The sequence below is a fragment of the Uloborus diversus genome, chromosome 1 (genome assembly GCF_026930045.1).
Source record: "Uloborus diversus isolate 005 chromosome 1, Udiv.v.3.1, whole genome shotgun sequence".
NCBI classification, from domain to species: Eukaryota; Metazoa; Arthropoda; class Arachnida; order Araneae; family Uloboridae; genus Uloborus; species Uloborus diversus.
In genome coordinates, this window is record NC_072731.1 from 190,044,902 (window position 1) to 190,063,122 (window position 18,221).

The following is an 18,221-nucleotide window of genomic DNA, read 5'->3' on the forward strand; positions in this document are numbered from 1 at the left end:
CAAAGCCCTGTGAAAGTCCTCATGGTTGACTACGCGGGCGGCAACTTTGTACGAATAGGTATACAAAAACCTGTATCACGCTATGACAAATGCTCGGAAAATCACGGGAGCAATGTCGAAAAATAGCGTAAGGGTGATAGATTTTTGTGCAATAAATTTCTTTACTCTATCTGTACTCGTTCTTTTTTTATTTCAAAACGGAACTTACTTTAAAAATACTCCTCGTAGTTAGAAAGGTAATCAAAGTATTTTTTTCTTTTCAAAGTTTACCTATTAGATGAAGTTAGTAGACATTTAGTTTCGAGTTTCTGGCGTCCCGGATATGCACCTAAGGAAGGAATGACGGCATTAATTCCAATTGTGTGTTTTTTTTTTTTTTTTCAAATAAATCAAAACATGATATTTTAGCTCATTATTCGTTGTTTTTGAAATATTTAACCCTGCACATATTGTTAAATACTTCTGTCATCGAAAAAAAAGTGTGCTGAAAGGGTCATTTTTTGACTATCTTTTTTTACCATCAGAAAATGAAAAATACTCTTGAACTATTTTCCCAACATGTTGTAGTGTACTTCTGATTCAGTTGAGTTTCTAATTTTGCCCCTGAGTATCTAAATATTTGGTGATGTCACAGTGAATATGTATAATGTGACTTCTGTTAAAATGTTTTTTTCCTCATTACTTATCTTTTAATATCGTTTCCTTTCAGAAATGTTGTCCTGACCCGGAATAATGGCTAAACATCGGCTGCATTGGGGCTTTTGCCCCGCTCTACTTGCAGCATTCTTCATTCTCAAAGTGACATCTGACGTACCAGACGATGCTCTGGGGTCCTTGGAGTTCACGAAGCCTGAATACAATGTTTCCATCTCAGAGAATTCCAAACCTAAAACTCAAGCTATAACTTCCGAAAAGATGGGCATATTTGTTTCCGATCCAGCACTGGTCTTACGATATAAAATCGTTTCTGGAGACTCGGATCGATTCTTCAAGGCAGAAACGCGTCTTGTTGGCGACTTTTGGTTCCTCATTATCAGAGTTAGGACCGGCAGTAGGGCTGTTTTAAATCGTGAGTATCAGGATACATATCGCCTTCTGGTACGAGCTACCATTTCTTCGGATCTTCGACGTGACCTCAAGCATAAAGCTCAAACGATAGTTAATGTTCAAATTACGGACACTAACGACATAGCTCCGAATTTTTATCCATCATCTTATGAAGTTAGCGTTCCCGAGGACAAGCCTTTGCATACCAGTATACTGCAAATTCAAGCCCATGATCCTGACTTCGGTATAAATGGAGAAATATATTATAGTTTACAGGAACCGAGCTTGCAGTTTGCTGTTCATCCCACCAGAGGAGTATTGACTCTGACTCGGCAACTTGAATATCAAAAAAAGCCTTTCCATGATCTTACTGTCATCGCAAATGATAGAGGCATAAGATTTTTTTCTGATCGTGTGGTACAGTTTGCAACTGTGAAAATCAAAGTGACACCTGTTAATTTATATCCTCCAGAGATTTTCGTCAATCAATTTTCATCATTGCTGTCACCGTCTGATCCAAATATTTATGCCATAGTTAGAGTCATTGACAAAGATCTGGGCATTCATGGGGAACTCGACGCTTTGGAAATAATCGATGGAGATTCAGGCGGATTGTTTCAAGTGACTCCTGCCAATAAATTAAATGAATACAATGTAGAGCTTGCTCAATCCTTAACCCGAGACAACAATATTCCTCAAGATTACACTATCACATTGAGAGCGAGAGATCGCGGAACTCCTCCCCGTTCAGCGACTCAGGTTGTCACGGTACGATTGGCGGATACGTCTGATGTCGATCCCACTTTTTCTCAAGCAGATTACGACGTTGAAATCGAAGAAATCGCTCCTCCCGGATCTAGAGTGCTTCATTTGACAACTTCTGCCGCTGAAGGAAGACCAATTGCGTACAGAATAGAAAGTGGTAATTCAAATGGTACTTTTCATCTGCACACTAAATCGGGACTAATGACACTTGCTATGCCCCTTGACAAAGAAATTAAGCCATATTACTCATTGACTGTTAGCGCATTTGATCCTTCAGCCAGAGGACCGAAACGGAAAACCACAGCGATAGTCAACGTGAGGGTTCTGGACAACAATGATAATGATCCTGTGTTTAACAGCACTCACGATTCTGTCGTTTTTGACGAGAACAAACCGTCCGGGAGCATTGTATACACAGCATATGCAATCGACAAAGATGAGGGTGACAATGGATATATAACTTACAGTCTTGCTAACTTGAATCCTGTACCATTCACAATGGATCCATTTACCGGTGAAATACGCTCTACAGAGGTTCTAGATTATGAAACTATGCGTAGGGAATACATATTGAAAGTAAGAGCATCCGATTGGGGTGCACCTTATCGTCGACAAGCAGAAATGACACTAAAAGTTCGTTTGAGGGACGTGAATGACCATCGGCCATTGTTTGAGAAAATTGGCTGCAAAGGGTATGTATCTCAATCGGCACCTACAAACACGGAAGTGATGACCTTATCTGCGATAGATTTTGATCTTGGTAGTACAGTGAAATATCGTATGGTACCGTCTAATGACGATCCCTGTTTTCGTCTGGAGCCAATATCTGGGGTCTTGAGAATCACATGCGATTTATCTGCAATGAATATCCGTGAAAGAACTATCAACGTGTCAGCTACTGATGGAACTCACTTTGCGGATGTGATGTCCATCCAATTAAAAGTCATCAGCAGTGGAAGTAATCAAAGACTTGCTGACAGAGGCGCTTTGATGGAATGTCGAGACGTTGGTGTCACCGAGCGTTATAAAAAGCAACTTAATCTAGCCCAGGCAAATAACAAAAATAATGATATTCCCGAGCCCACACCTACTAGCTTTTCAGGCAATAAATATTCCCCTGAATTCCCGCTTGGATTACCCACTGAAGTTTGGATAAATGAGAGTCTACCTGTTGGATCTGAAGTTACTTTTATGAAAGCACGTGATAAAGATCGAGGATATAGTGGTCTTTTAGTTTACGTAATTTCTGCCGGTGATGAATATAGTTTCTTCAATATTGACATGAAAACAGGCAAATTGTTTGTGAACGCTGCATTAGATAGGGAATTCGTATCAGAATATATGTTGAACATATCTGCATTCGATCTTGGAAAGCCGCAAAGATCTACTTCTAGAACTTTAGTGATTCATGTAGATGACGTGAATGACAACAGACCGATGTTTGAAAAAAGTTCATACAGTTTTGTGATTATGGAAAATGCTAAAAACGGTACCAGCATTGTTAGACTTCGTGCAAATGATCGAGACGAAGATGTTAATTCTGCTTTGACGTTTCATTTAGAAACAGATGCTGATGAATTTTACATTGATCCTCAATCAGGACTCCTCACCGTTTTTGGCGTTCTTGATCGCGAACGCACCGACTCATACCAGTTAAAAGCCAGAGTAGTTGATGGGTCACCTGATAACCCCCTCTCTTCTACTACTGTCGTTAATGTCCGAGTATTGGACATCAATGACAATGCTCCTTACTTCAGCCTCAAACAGTACTGGGTGAAAGTTCGTGAAGATCTTCCTCTTGGAGTTGTTGTGATAGTAATGGTTGCTACTGATCCAGATTTAGACGAAGGTGGTAAAGTAACCTATGCTCTATCTGGGGACAATACCTTTTCCATAGATCCATTGATGGGTGTTGTTAGACTAGCAAAAACCCTGGATTTTGAAACAACCCAGTTATACAATGTAACAATTATTGCCAGAGATGGTGGAGATCCATCTCTTGAATCACAAGCTGCTCTTGTGGTAGAAGTAGAAGATGTTAATGAAAATATGTTCCCACCATCTTTTGATGATGTGGTTGTTGTGGGACAAGTTTTGGAAAACCAGCCCAAAGGAACATTAGTGACTACTGTTACAGCACATGATGCGGATCCTCCTGGTCAAAACAGTCAGTTTACGTATTCGATATTGGATGGAGACGGAATGGGATACTTCTCCATTGATGGAAAAGGTAACCTTTTTTTAAGCTCTTTTGCTGCTTCCTTAATTTGTTTCGTTTGAAGTTATATTAACCGTAATGGGACCTGTAATTAAAACGGAAAATTCCTTTGTATGCGGAACTGCTGTGAGTTTTGCATGACTCGATCGTAATGGAGCTTCGCTATTTTCGCACTAAGATCGTTTCAGACCAGCGACTATGTCGAGAAAATTCGTTGTTTCTTTTTCAATTGTTTTATGGATTAATGTTGCTGTGATATTTGCACCTACAACAGTGATTTTCCATTTTACATCATATGTATGCAACTAATTGCGAAATGAGATGCAGTTACAAGAGCATTACCTACGATTTTGTTTGTAGCAAATTATTCAAAGCTTCATGGAAAGTTAGTTCCATTAATGTTCAAAATATAATGAAACATGGCGCATTCAACTCTTAAATTGTTTTGTGAACCGTGAATAGCCTCTAACTTAAAAGTTTTGCTAAATTACTATTTCCAATTTTGCTTAGTTGTGTATCTTTTTAGCCGTACGCCAAAATGTATCTTTAAGAAAATTTGACTGATGTTTTCGTGAAATAATCAACATACTTCAATGCCCCCCCCCCCCCACTTTAACTGAAAATACTCTCATAGTTAACATAAATAAGGATTTTCAAAACATTTGTAAAAGATGAATAAACATTCATATGGGAAAAGTTTCTACTTTATCTGATATTCTACGAAAAATGTTGAAGAATAGCTTGAGCAACCGATTAAATCTATCTACAAAGAAACCGTTAAAATGTGAGAAGAAAATGTTCGAAAAAATAGGACGTTTGGGCTCAGAAAAGAAAATTATATATATCTAGGATCTTCTTTCAAAAAATCGATTTTTCCCCCGTTCCATCCCCACCGTTAGTTCTTTTCATGTGAATTGGGCCTTGTGCCAAATATCATTTTAACAACACTTCTGTACACCTTAAGCTTTGGTGGATCCATTCTGTCCGAAGAAAACCCGAGTTCAGAATTAGGGAGAGTTTTTTAAATATATTATAAATTTTTTACATATAAATTTAAATGATTAATGAAATGTTTTAGGATGTAATGATTCTCGTTAAAATAGTGACAATAGAAAATAACCAATGAACTACTGTATTTTGGAAATACTTGTGCGCGGATTGTTTTCAGCTGTGAATGGTTTTAGTACTAAGTGTTCTCGTGGGACGTAAGATTTTTTTCATTTCTTGTGGGTAATTTTCTAGTTGATAAAATAATGAAAATTGAATTTAAAAAATGAATGAATAAATATTTACACGTGTTTACTTAAGCGTAAAAGTTGAAGCATAAGTTACAAAAGCAACTTAATAACTAATGATTAAAAAAAAAACATTAAGTATTAGGACAAATAACTTCGAAGCCACGACTACTGTATTCCAACCCACAACTTCCCACCACAAACTCTTTATGAGAACAATAAGAGATTGTTAAAAAGGTGGGCAGAAATTTAAAGGAAACTTAAAACTTTTTCTGTACAAATCGTTAATGATTAACCAAGGCTTTAAAAACGTATTCCTTAAATTAAGCTTTCAAATATACTACTGAAATATTTATAGTAAATAGCTTAGTTCGAAATTACATAAATATTTTCTCGTGGATAGCAAATGCGGAATGTAATTCTTTGAAAACTACCTTTTTACAATAGCCCAATGTCATTTCAATTATCCAGCTACGCATTTAATGTAATCTCATTGCTGTTTCGTACGACCATTTGCTTGTTTCGCCCTTATCGTCTTATTTCAGTTCACTAAATCTTTTCTCTTTCATGTTATTTATCCAGTTTTTCTTTTCGCCATTGCATTTAGTTAGACTTTTTAAGCGTTTCTTATTTTCCTTTGGTAATTGGAAATGTGTTTTGTTGTAGTTTCTTTCTTAACGAACGAAACACCTACTGTGATTTTATAACAAATATTTCTAACAATGTGTGTTGCTGTTATAGGTGTTAAGTTTAAGCTTAAATGTTAACTGGATATTGAAATTCGTAGTCTAACAGAAGGATTTTTTTTTTTTTTTTGTATCTGCGTACTTTCCTTCTTTTACATCAAATAAATTAATAAATAAAAAAATCTGGAAATAAGCAAGTTGTTTTGCATTTCAAAAACTAGCAAGGTGGATTAACATCTCAAAAACTAAAATAAAAATTAAGAAATAAAGGGTTGTAAGAAGGAAAAGAAAGAAAAATAGAAGTGTACAGGGGCGTAGCTAAGGGGGGGGGGGTTTGGGGACAACCCACCCCCCCCCCCGAAAAGTTAGTCTCAAAAAAAAAAAGAGAAAAAGAAGAGAGAAGAGAAAGAAAAAAAAAGAAGAAAAGGGAAAAATTCCAAGCGATTATATATATATATATATATATATATATGTATATATATATATATATATATATATATATATATATATATATATATATATATATATATATATATATATATATATACATATATATATATATATATATATATTTATATACATATATATATATATATATATATATATATATATATATATATATATATACATATATATATATATATATATATATATATATATATATATATATATATATAAATAAAAGAAGTAACCCCCCCCGAAAGTCGGGTCTAGCTACGCCATTGGAAGTGTAGAAATCTAACATGAAAATAAACCGTGTTACTTGATTTGAACAAAACAGTCATTTTAAACAAATTTGAAGTCTCGAAAATAAATCCGATGAAATTTAGCATCTTTACATTGATTGTTTTAAGTTCGGTTTCTGAAACGATAAATGTAACGAAAGAAAGCATTTTAAGACGCACGTCATCTCTAGATTTTTGCACCTTATGAAATTCAGGATTTATAAAGTTTTGTTTTCAAGAAATTAAGAAACAAACCTCGACTTTTTGCAAATGAGTCTCTTTTAGGTTTCTCAAGTTAGAAAATGAACTATTAAATAAAATTTTGAACTTTAAAAATTTAAACATTAGAAAATTTGATGGCTAAAAAACAGATCCTTTAAGAAGTTTGACTTCTTAAAAATGAGTTTTTCACATGAGTTCTGTGTTATAAAAAGAAAGCCTGAGTAGTATGGCATTTTGAAATTAAAGATTATAAGAAGTTTTTTCTTGCTTTAAATGGACCTAAAGAAACTCTAAAGACCAAGTTCGTTTCACCCAGGACAGAAACTACGTTCAATTTTAATCCAAACATAAACTGTCGCATTAATATTTCAGTATCGTGTGTATTAATACGGTTATACAGCACAATTTGTTGCAGTTTCTTCTTCAATTTATCGTTTCCTCTTTGTTTAATTTATTTTTGTTTGAAAGATAATACTTTTTTTTAATTAAAATGTAAAACACAAAGCCAGCGAAAGGTGAAGCTCTCCCCTTCTTGCCCCGAGATTTCCAATTTACAATTATGTAAGTTTTTCTCCTGTTTACATTTTAGCTTTATGGACTGACCACTACTTCCCCTACAACTCCCCAACTTTTCTTTTGCTTTATATGTTTATCACATATTTTAGGTAAACTATTCTAAGTGAAAATTCTCGCTTTTGGATAGTATTCCCTGCGAATATAGTATTCTGCGAAGGATAGTATTCCCTTTGCAACCATTTACGTTTCATGTTGCTGAAAATGAAATGTACAGCTGCATTTTTCCGGTCTCCTTACATCGTTAAGTCATGCTGTAAATGAATTGACTCATATACCGAGTCTTTACGACGATGATTACGACGCGCATTCATCATCACTCATATTTAAGGGAATGATTTGGCTCAGGTCCAAGTTCGTGCAAATTACCATAATCTGATTGCAAGCGGTCTTTGCCATCTGAATTGCTTTTGGTTTGTGGTTCGAAAAACATTATTTTTGTGCCAAGGAAAACATTTTTTGATATAACTTACTTTGTGAATGAGCTTTTTTTCTTCACATAATACGTATAATATTTCATTTGATTCAGTCGCTAAAGATTAATGGAAAATGTCAGCAACGAAACTCAGAAGAGATGATACTATTCATAATTTTTGAAGAAAAAAAATAGTGACCACATTTTATTTTTCTCTGTTGTTATTTGCATTATTTATTTTTGATAATAGGCGTAGTAGTTCTTCAGTCACTTCTGCACAAACCGTTACTTGATGTTTTTCTAAAGTTTTAGCATATCTAGCAATTCAAAGTGTTGTACGCAATGCTGCAGTTTTAGAAGAACGCCGTTTCCCGAAATATTTGTTTTAATGTTGTAAAGATAATGCAAATTTGTTGTTACTTGGTTTCAAGCCAGCTATTTGAACCAAGGCTGACTTTTCTGCGCTCTGCGGTGAAGTAACCGTTTTGGCTTTTCATAAAATCCTATTTACCTATTCCGCTCTCTACACTTCGAAAGCAGACACAAATATTGCGTTTCCTCAGTAGTTTCATACTTAGGAATACATTCTGTGGGTTTTGATGATCATAGTTTGTTGCAGACACAATTATTAAACTTCCTCTGTAGTTTCATAACTAGGAATGCATTCTAAAACACGTGGATTTTGATGATCATAGTTTGTTTCAGACACAATTATTACACTTCCTCTGTAGTTTAATAGTTAGGAATGCATTCTAAAATATGGATTTTGACAATCATAGTTTCTTGTTATTGAGGAATTTTATTGAGCTAAGTAAATATGTTAAATGAAACGTTTTGTATGATTATTCATACCATCTTAGCAACTATAGCAACTAAGATATTTTTCTTTTATTTAAATCTTTTTGCAACAACTATTATTTTATGATTTTTTTTCTTTCCCCTTGCTTCGTAGTAAAAATCTCCGAAAAACCACACACAAAATCCATTCCGAATCACTTCAGCCATTTGAAGATCATCATTATCTGTCCGTTCTGCCATTGTTTCTTCAAATTGAATCGTGTCCAAAGACTCGATGACAATGTGAATGGCAGTTACTTGTGTTTCATTCTTACAATACTATCTGGACCAGTATCCTTGAGTATACTTTTAAGATATTGTGGATGTCTTGAGCATTTGTTTTTCTTTTTCTTGTTCACTGTGTGGAGTCAAGTTTCCCCTTTAAAACTTTATGTTGTATTACGATCCTTTGTTTTATTGTTACCACTTGAGAATAGGTTATTCGCAATCCTTGACAGAATTTCATGGTTAGATCTTTAATTTATTGGACATCTTTTTTGTCGTTGCTAAGATTGTATCTCAAGACTTTTTCCCGTTTTTGTCTTTAAAATAATGCGTTGTTGGAATTTATTGATGATAGTTCAGTTGCTTTGTTCTATTTCCTTTCCGCGCGTTGGAATATAATTTGTTACCATGGTCCTAGATTTGAATTTTTCACTTAAAATTGAAATTTCGCTCGTAAAAAACATATGATATCAGTGTTTAAAAATTCATAATGAACAATGTATGTGAGCTTAATTTTAAAATTTTACTTCTTAATATAATTCGGTCAATGTTAACATCTGCAGCATTTGAGATTGTTCCACACGTTAGTACAAAATGTTACCGAAAAGAAATCGAATATTTAACAGAACATTTACGTGTTTGAATATAAAATGAAGAGATTGATAACAAAGTAATAATAAAAGAATCGGAAAATATAAAGTTTAGGTTTTTTTTAATTTTACAGTTGCTCGTAGTTATTATATCTCCACAGAGAACAAAAATACGGTTTAGAAAGGGAAAATTAGCTTTTCGGAAAAGTTCTAGTCATTTAATTTTAGTTCAGTTTTTGTTCTATATATTTTTTCGTGCAAATCAGAAAGCATACGAACTCTTTTGTTAAATTACAAAGCATGGATGTACTGTATTTTTTTTTTACATATTTATTCAATAAAATTTAAGTTGCATTTGAACATTTTTAATTTTAAAATTGTTTTTATTTTCTTTCCCTAACGAACTATAATCATAGCGGATTTAAAGTAGCTTTATTTACCCAAAAGAAATAATATGTTCCATTATCCAGTTATTTGATATTGAAAAAATCGATCAACTTTAGCTCTACATCTTAATTCTTTATAATTTACATCGTCTTGCAATCGACTATTCAAGGTGATTTTTCTAATTTATATCATGTGCATGCCGCAAATCAATGTTTTAATCTAACATTGTCTCAGCATGTTTTTATAGTCTTCAGCACTGTAATAAAATCTGAACCAAACTTCAATAATAGTTTTCAAACCTAAAGATGCATTTTTAGGTGGGGCACGCAAATTGTGCTGCAATATTGCCTAAAATAGCTTTATATATAGTTAAAGGTCTTTAGGTTAAAAAAGAAGTTAGTTATTTAAGTGTTCCTGGAACTTAGATATTTGATTATAAATCCGTATTAATTACTAATTCTACATGTTTTTATAATCTAAATCGTTCCTTAGTTTTCCCTTGGTCATTTTGACTTCTAAAACCTTCACCTTTTGCTTCAAATTACTGTAAAATAAAATTTCAATTAAAATCTTAGATTACATGCTGAAAAATAGCCAGAATTTCTCCTTTGGTATCAAAAGAAAACAGAATGAACTGTGTGTAGTTTAAAACATTTTTCTCAAATCCTTTAGCCAGCTTCTCTACTTATATTAATCGAAACCTTTCTCAAATTATTAGTTCGGTTTGCTGCATTCCGTTGATTGAATGAGTTCCAACCAAAGAAAAAAGGAGAAAAAAAAACTTTCAGTTCCACTTCTGTTAATTGGATGCGTTTTTTCATCTTTCGTGACATTTCATACAAATACTTTAACATATTGCTTCCTTTTTTCTTTATTTTTCATTTTTCGTAAAATTCTTTGCAAATGTACATTTCAAGGAATGAAATCTTAACCACAGGAAGAAAATTTTATTGTGTAGTTGAAGGATAGTTTTAAATTACATTCTGATAATACATCTTAATCACTAGGTTTTTGATGCTAACTTCGGGATAATGCTCAAATTAACTAAGGTTAATTAAAGGTAGGTAGTATAATGTAATGTTAAACCCTTCTCCAAAACTTTCGTGAAGTTAACATTTCTAAGGTTGTGGACTGAACGAAATACTTCCAAAACAAGACAGGAGAATTATATCTTGGTTTAGGCTGATGATGGTGAACAGTTGATGATGCTGTGATTGCACTCTGGATATGACATGTTTTTTGAAATATTGTGTTCTATGCAACAATCAAACGCAGTACTCAGATCTATCCATGATTTTCCCCCTTTTACCCTCCAAAATTTTATTTATATACTAATGGTACCTGCACGGCTTTGCCCATAGTGGAAAACTAAAAGGTCATTCGGTTCGCCTGTATATTTACAAATAATGGATGACGAATTTCTCGCCAATTGGCTATGTTCATTCGCTCCCCTATTCCACGTCATGGTAATTTCGTAATTTACTCGTCCATCTTATGATAATTTTGCTCCGGAAAATGTTCTTAAAATTGAAATAGAAAGAGAACAAAATCGAATTTTCGAAAAATCGCTTCGAGGTGCACACCCCTATGCTACAAACTAACTTTGTGCCAAATTTTATGAAAATCGGCCGAACGGTCTAGGCGCTATGCGCGTCACAGAGATCCAGACATCTTACAGACATCCAGACAAAGAGACTTTGTTGTGAAACCACTTTTCTTCTTCTTCTTCTTCTTTTTTTTTTTTTTGTAATTTCTTTTATATGAGACCGTTTTTAGTTTTCAGATAATGTAAGCACATATCTATCAGGTGTTTTTCTTATACGGTACTTTATTATGTTAGTTTCTGACATTTCACCAGTCCTGTACATAGCGGGGGGAGGGGAGGGGCAGGAAGTATGAAGGCGCACGCTCTGAAAAAATACTACTATGTTAAAATTAAATAAAAATCTTATGGGGAGGGGGGGGCGAAGTCTATGGTACGCTACTGCATTTCACATATGCAGGATTTCTTCCTCACATTCCACCTGATATTGCTCTCACTTTCAATAATCTCTATTCCCATCCAATCACCTATCTCTATTAATAGTTATCGAGATGCATTTTAATGTCTGAAATTAACCACAATTCTGTTGTTCCTTCTTTGTTATTCTACCAACGGAACTATGGAACATAACATAAATATTCTATTTCAGTTCTTTATCATTTTTACAGCAAGGCATTTTCGATTCGATCCTAAAAGCTCTGATGATATATTTCCTGACAGAAGCCAAATACCGTTCCGCCGTCGTAAAGCACGAAATTTCAATTGTCTCCAGTGTTTGCGTTTCTTTTCTTGCTCCCGAAATCGTCTGCTGCAGTTGGAGTGTTTTTCCTGTCCGAATTCCGGAAGTCACGAGAAAAAAATTATGGCTTTCATCTGCCTTCAAAAATATCTTGTGACATTCTCATCCTGTTGCCTCGACCTATAAAATTGTTCAATGCCCTTTTTTATTATTATCCGGAGCGAGTAGTTTTAGTTTCTTAGGATATGGAACTTTTCTGGTGCACCCCTGCGACTCCTATTTATTCCATCCATGCACGCAGTCCCATACAGAAAAAGAACATCTCCCTGTTCTTGTATTCTATTTCCTTCTTCCATTTCCTTCTACTGATTTAAACGCCGGCTTATTTTTCTGCATCCGCCATATCAAAGTGGTAAAAATAAATTTACTGTCTCTTTTAGATGTTCTCTTAATTCCGCTTGTGTTTTTACAGTCTGTGCTTATAATTCTATTTTTATTAACAATTATAGAATAAAAGCTATTAAATGATGTAAACTTACTAGTCTTCAACAAACTTCGCTTTCAAATTTCTAATTGTTTACAGATTAAAGCTCTATTCTTGGGGCAAACCTAACCTGGCTGTATTGTGAAGGCTACGCAGATCCTAATCACAGCATTACGATGCTGTCAGGTTAGCTTTGCTCCAACTATAGATCAGGAACTCTTAGAGTCCGTATATAGAATCTTCTATATAGGCACTCTAGGAACTCTGAATAGTAGCCTTTGGCGACCTAAGTTACCAAAAATCGTAACCACTTTTGCACTTTTAGCAGTCTTTTTTTTGAAAAAGTATGTTAGCGGCTTGCAAAGTACCTACTCGCTATTAGTCACACTACCAGCTAAGATTATGGTAGGGTAGACCGGGTCACGTTTACGCGGATTTTTTTCAATGATTTTTCTAATTTTTATGTTTTAACTTAGGAAATTTTAGACATTGCGGTTTTATGAGGCAGTTAATAGAGTCAAAATTGGTATATTTAGTTGTTGCTCAATTTGTGTTTTTAACCGTTAAAAATAATATTTTTGAGTTCAAGTTGGTTGCGTAAACGTGCCTCGTACACGGGGCACGTTTACGCATATTTATTTTGACACCTAACAAGTATCTATTAGTGTTTTGAACGTAATGTCTCACCATTGTTAAAATAAAGCAAATTTATTACAGACTGAATAGTGTATAAAGTTAAAGCTGAAGGGGCATGAAGACATACACTACGTGATTTTAAGCTGTTAAATATGATTTAATACGAATATGTAACTTAATTAAATATTAAATGGTCATTTTCAAACCTAAATATCCAGAAAATTCTAAGAAGATTTCAGGCAGTTTGGAGCGAAAAAACTGCCAGTGGCACGTTTAAGTAAGACACAGTAAGAACGTGTGTAAAGGTGCTCCGACGTCAACGAGTAAACTTGCCCCGTTGCCAAATTTGGATTTATTTTTTACGTGCAAAACAAGTGAATAACATTTCAGTTCATACAAATACAATTCTCAAAAGAGGATAAAATTCTGCCAATTTTTATATATGTGTTCTTTTTTAACTAAGCATTATTTATTCACAATGAGCTTCAAAACATTTAACACAAAATTTACTCAACTTGGTAGAAAACAGATTATGCTTTCTGCATGCTGGACCGAAGCTCGACTGACGCTCAAAAACTCGTGCGAATATTTGCTAGGGAGCAGCATCAGTCTGTTATGACTGTTGGCTCTCCAGTTATAATTCGTTTTGAAAAACGGGCACTGCGTAAACGTACCCCGGTCTACTCTACTCTCCAAACACAAAAAACAAAAAGTACAAATGAAAGCAATGTATAAGTAAATGAAACTAACTGTGAGAACTTATTCAGGCTTTGGTTTTATTTATTAGTTAGAAAATTTCTGTCGCCTAATACAATTATTTTTCTAGAAATTAGGAGTTGTAAGAAGCATTAAGCGTAAAAGCTAATCTTTTACCAAAAAAGAAGGGGAAAAGCATCGCAATCGGAAAAACGGACAATTTAAACCTACAGTGGCCGCCGCTTACATTAATCACGTTTGTTCTAAACAATTTCGATTCCATAAAGCGGCAGAGTCAATGAAGCGGCAATTTTAATAAAGCTGGATTTTTTTTTTTTTTTTGGTAGTTTGATTCATTAAATCAATTTATTCAATTAACCACTGTTTCAATTAACCGGCGTCTACTGTAGTAGATGTAAAAACGTCGGACATCTTTGGTTTTGTTGCTTTATATCTTTTATATTTTTGTTGCTTTTGTATACTGAAAATATTCTTTTTGAAATAAACTACAAAAAAAAATTTTTTTTTTTGTACAAAAATCAAGAGAGGGGCTCAAAAAGTGTCCTCATGTGAATTCACTTCGAGGTAGAGCAATGCCATCGCGTACCATATAAAAATGGCACCATGGTCTCTGCTCCGGCTGTTTCGCAAGAGGGATTACGGTTGCCCGTTGACCCTACTAGCGACCGCTGGTCCTGAGCTTTATGTGACAAATGTTTTAATTTTTATTTTCAAAATCTATGAATAGAGTAAATTATTTTCTTAAAAGCTGAGAAGAGACCTGTGTTAAAATTATTCTATTCTCTTTTATCCTTTCTATGCATTTACAATGGCATGATGGAAGATAGTGAACAAGTAAAAAATTATTTTAAAATAGGTTTTTGGTATGAGGGTCATTCCATGTCAGTTCAACCACACCCCAACACCCACCATTTCAGATTTCAATGAAACTTTGTATACTTCTATGTTTCATAGTCCTATGTAACCTCCTAAAGTATTTCTTCTCTATTTAAAATTGTTTTTATTTTATGACCCTTCAAAGTTTTGAGATTTTGCGTTAGTTGTCATTCACAGTTCTCTCAGAATGAACTGCAGCTGTTTGCAAAAAAATTATTTCTCAACAACTAAAGATAAAAAGTTTTTGAAAATTTTCACATTATACATTAAGACTTCAAGCATTTTAGAAAAAAAAATATATCAAAGATCTGAATTTATATTCAGCAATTGAAAAAAATTAACAAACTGAAAATTTTAAAATTTTTTCAATAAAAAAATGATTTTCAAAATTTTAATTTTTTGGCATGAGGGTCTAAATTAAAATAATTTATATATTTTTTTAAATGATCAGTAACATGTGTGCTAACATATAAAATGAGAATCTTTAGGGGACTTTGAGGGATTCTGCCCCCTTACCCCCCTTATTTTGATAAAAGAAAAAAAATCGATCACAATCTTACGAACTTAGCTAATTACTAATAGCATCAAAAAAAAATTTGAATAATGACATACATTGGTGTTTGAACCCAAATTTAAGCATTTTAATACTCAAGATTTTTTTGAATTGAAAGTAGTTAATTAAATAAATTAATAATAAACAATAAAAACAGGTTATCGCGAAATTCGAAATTTTCCTACAACAATTTATGCATACTAAAAATTATTGTTTAGTATGCATTAAGACAACATAGAAATTAAAAGAGAAATCATCTAATTCTAATTTATAACTAGGAAATTAATACAAAGTATCACAAATCCTATAAATACCAGCTCATAGTTCTTAAATTCCTTCTACCTTATGTCTGTTTTCCTACTAAGAAGATTAGAAAATATGTATGTCATTCTAATTATTGTGTTGTGTGTAATCAGATCTAGGCCAAATACAAGTAAAAATTTGATATCTGTCCAGTAATGATTTCTCTAAGCAACTTGGCAAAGAACAGACTAAAAGACAAATTCGAAGCTAGACACTTCTAGTTCGCAGAGCTTTTAACTTGTTTCATTAATCTAATGCAATATCAAACTGAAACATGGATTTGTTTTCCGCTTATCAAACAGATTAGCCCAGAAAAGTTCAATTTCCCGTGCCCCGTCCAAAAGATTTTTCTGTATCCGCCCCTGAATTGCGGTATGTTGTTTAAAGCCACTTTTTATTTTATACAAATGATTTATAAACATTCTACTCTAAATATTCCTGTTTAAATACAGTGGAACTTCAATAACTGGACACACTGATAACCCCTGTAACTGGACATTTATTTTTCTTAGGGTTGGCACAATGCCAAATTCAATGACTGAAAATCTATCTAGCTTGACACACATTTGCGAGAACCCCCTATCAGTCCACACCCAATTGCTATTCTAGTTCAATTTTTGCTACCAACATTCTTTCATATTAACTTTTTCTCAGAGTTTTAGGAAATCTCTTTTAGAGAGTTCTATCTTTTATCCAGGGGAGTAAGCAACCACTCTGTGCTGTTAGTGCAATTCTAAAAGGATAGGATAAAATATACCGAACTGTGGAGAAAGAAGGCACCATTATACCTGTATTCTAAATAAGTGTGAGCAGGACTTTTTATCTTTAACAGACATGACTAACAAGAAGCTTTTATCTCTTTTCAACAATTATGTATTTATGCTTCACAATACATTCAAATATATTATTGATTTTACTATATACTTTTCAAAGAAAGAAAACGAAAAGAATAGAAAATTCCTTTACTGGAATTAGTTTTCATAATGTGAATATTAAGCATCAGTAAGTAAGTTGTACACACAGAAACTCTTTAGGAATTAAAATTTTAGAACCCCAGTAAGTTGACGTCCACTTAAGTCGAAATTTTTTCATGTTTCCTTGGTTTGTTGAGTTATGGAGGTTCCGTTTGTAGTTTGAATTAGCACATTTTATATTAATTTCTTTTCTCTATTCTATTTATTGCACTTAATTGCATTGCACTAGTGTACACTCCCAAAAGCAGTTGAGGAAAAGATGCAAGTTATGTTGGGGGGGGGGGGGGGGAATCCGGACAAATATTGTTTTTTTCCCTTGCAAATACTAATTTAGTTTCTTATTCTCATTAAAAAATATACAAAAATCCATTGAATATGAGAGATGCAATTTATTTCCTCATTTGCTATGAAGGGAGGGGGGAAGGTAATTTACTTTATTTAGAACATATTATTACTAAGCAATCAAGCTATTAACTTTTAAGGGGTGTTAACTATTTTCAAGAAATGAAAAGGATGAATTTGTTGCTGTACAGCAGTAACACTAAAATGAAAAACAGTTCCACTATACTTAAAATACACCACCAGCTCAGTCATTCCATCCGAGGACTGCAGTTTCGTGCTTTTTAGCACTCATCAGCCCGGAATAGGAATCACATGAGCTGGAGGCAAAAAATCTCTTAAGGGAGCCAAGAGAACCAAACAAACTGGTAGCTAATACAGAATTAGCAAGCCAGGAGAATTAGGGCGGTAACTTACTACAAAATACAGTTCCACTATACCAATTTTTCTCAAACATAAGGGTTTAGGTGGGAGGGGGGGGGGATCCTGAAAGTGCTAGAAACTGCATGATTATAAATTGGTGTTAAGAGTTAATTTTTGTTTTTCGTTGTCTTAACTAAAATGCAGTAATCTGTATGCAGATATTATTGTCTGTAACTTTTAAATTTCATGATATCTTATTTTCAGAATGTCTATATTTTAAACAATTTTTAACTATTTCAAATTAAAAAAAAAAGCTTAAATATTAAATTTATATCTGACTTCAATATTAAACACACTTTATATATATTTTTTTTTAAAAATAATTGTTGGGAACTCTGTTTTCAAAGACATAGAAGAGCTTTTCTCTGATGCTTTCGTTTTTTCTGAAGACGGGGGGGGGGGGGGCAGAATCCCTAAAAGACCCATAACTTTTTTCATAGGGGAAGTTAGGACTCATACTCATGATCATTTTTCATTGTTAAATATGATTTTTAAAACTGACCCTGATGTTAAAAATTTGACAATGGCTTTTTTTCACCAAAAAAAAAAAAATCAAAATTTTTCTTATTCCAATTTTTTAAAAATTCTTAGTATAAACCAAGATTATTATAATATTTTTAATAAAAGTATTCAAAATCTTAGCATTTTTTATGAAAATTTCCAAAAAGGTAAGTTTATTAGTTGCTAAGAAACAATTTTTTTCCCATTA

At 33.4% G+C, this 18,221-nt stretch overlaps 1 protein-coding gene across 1 annotated transcript; it reads left to right on the top strand.

The window, feature by feature from the left end:
• The first annotated feature begins 732 nt into the window (after positions 1-732).
• LOC129217832 (fat-like cadherin-related tumor suppressor homolog) lies at positions 733-5,128 on the top strand. Its single transcript, XM_054852180.1, has 2 exons — positions 733-4,042; positions 5,109-5,128. Exons 1-2 carry the CDS (start codon positions 733-735, stop codon positions 5,126-5,128), a joined length of 3,330 nt encoding a protein of 1,109 aa, XP_054708155.1.
• The last annotated feature ends 13,093 nt before the right edge of the window (positions 5,129-18,221 follow it).

Coding starts and splice junctions, on each gene's coding strand:
- LOC129217832 (XM_054852180.1), top strand. CDS start 733: ATGGCTAAACATCGGCTGCATTGGGGCTTTTGCCCCGCTCTACTTGCA. Junction 4,043..5,108: donor CTTCTCCATTGATGGAAAAG/GTAACCTTTTTT, acceptor GAAATGTTTTAG/GATGTAATGATTCTCGTTAA.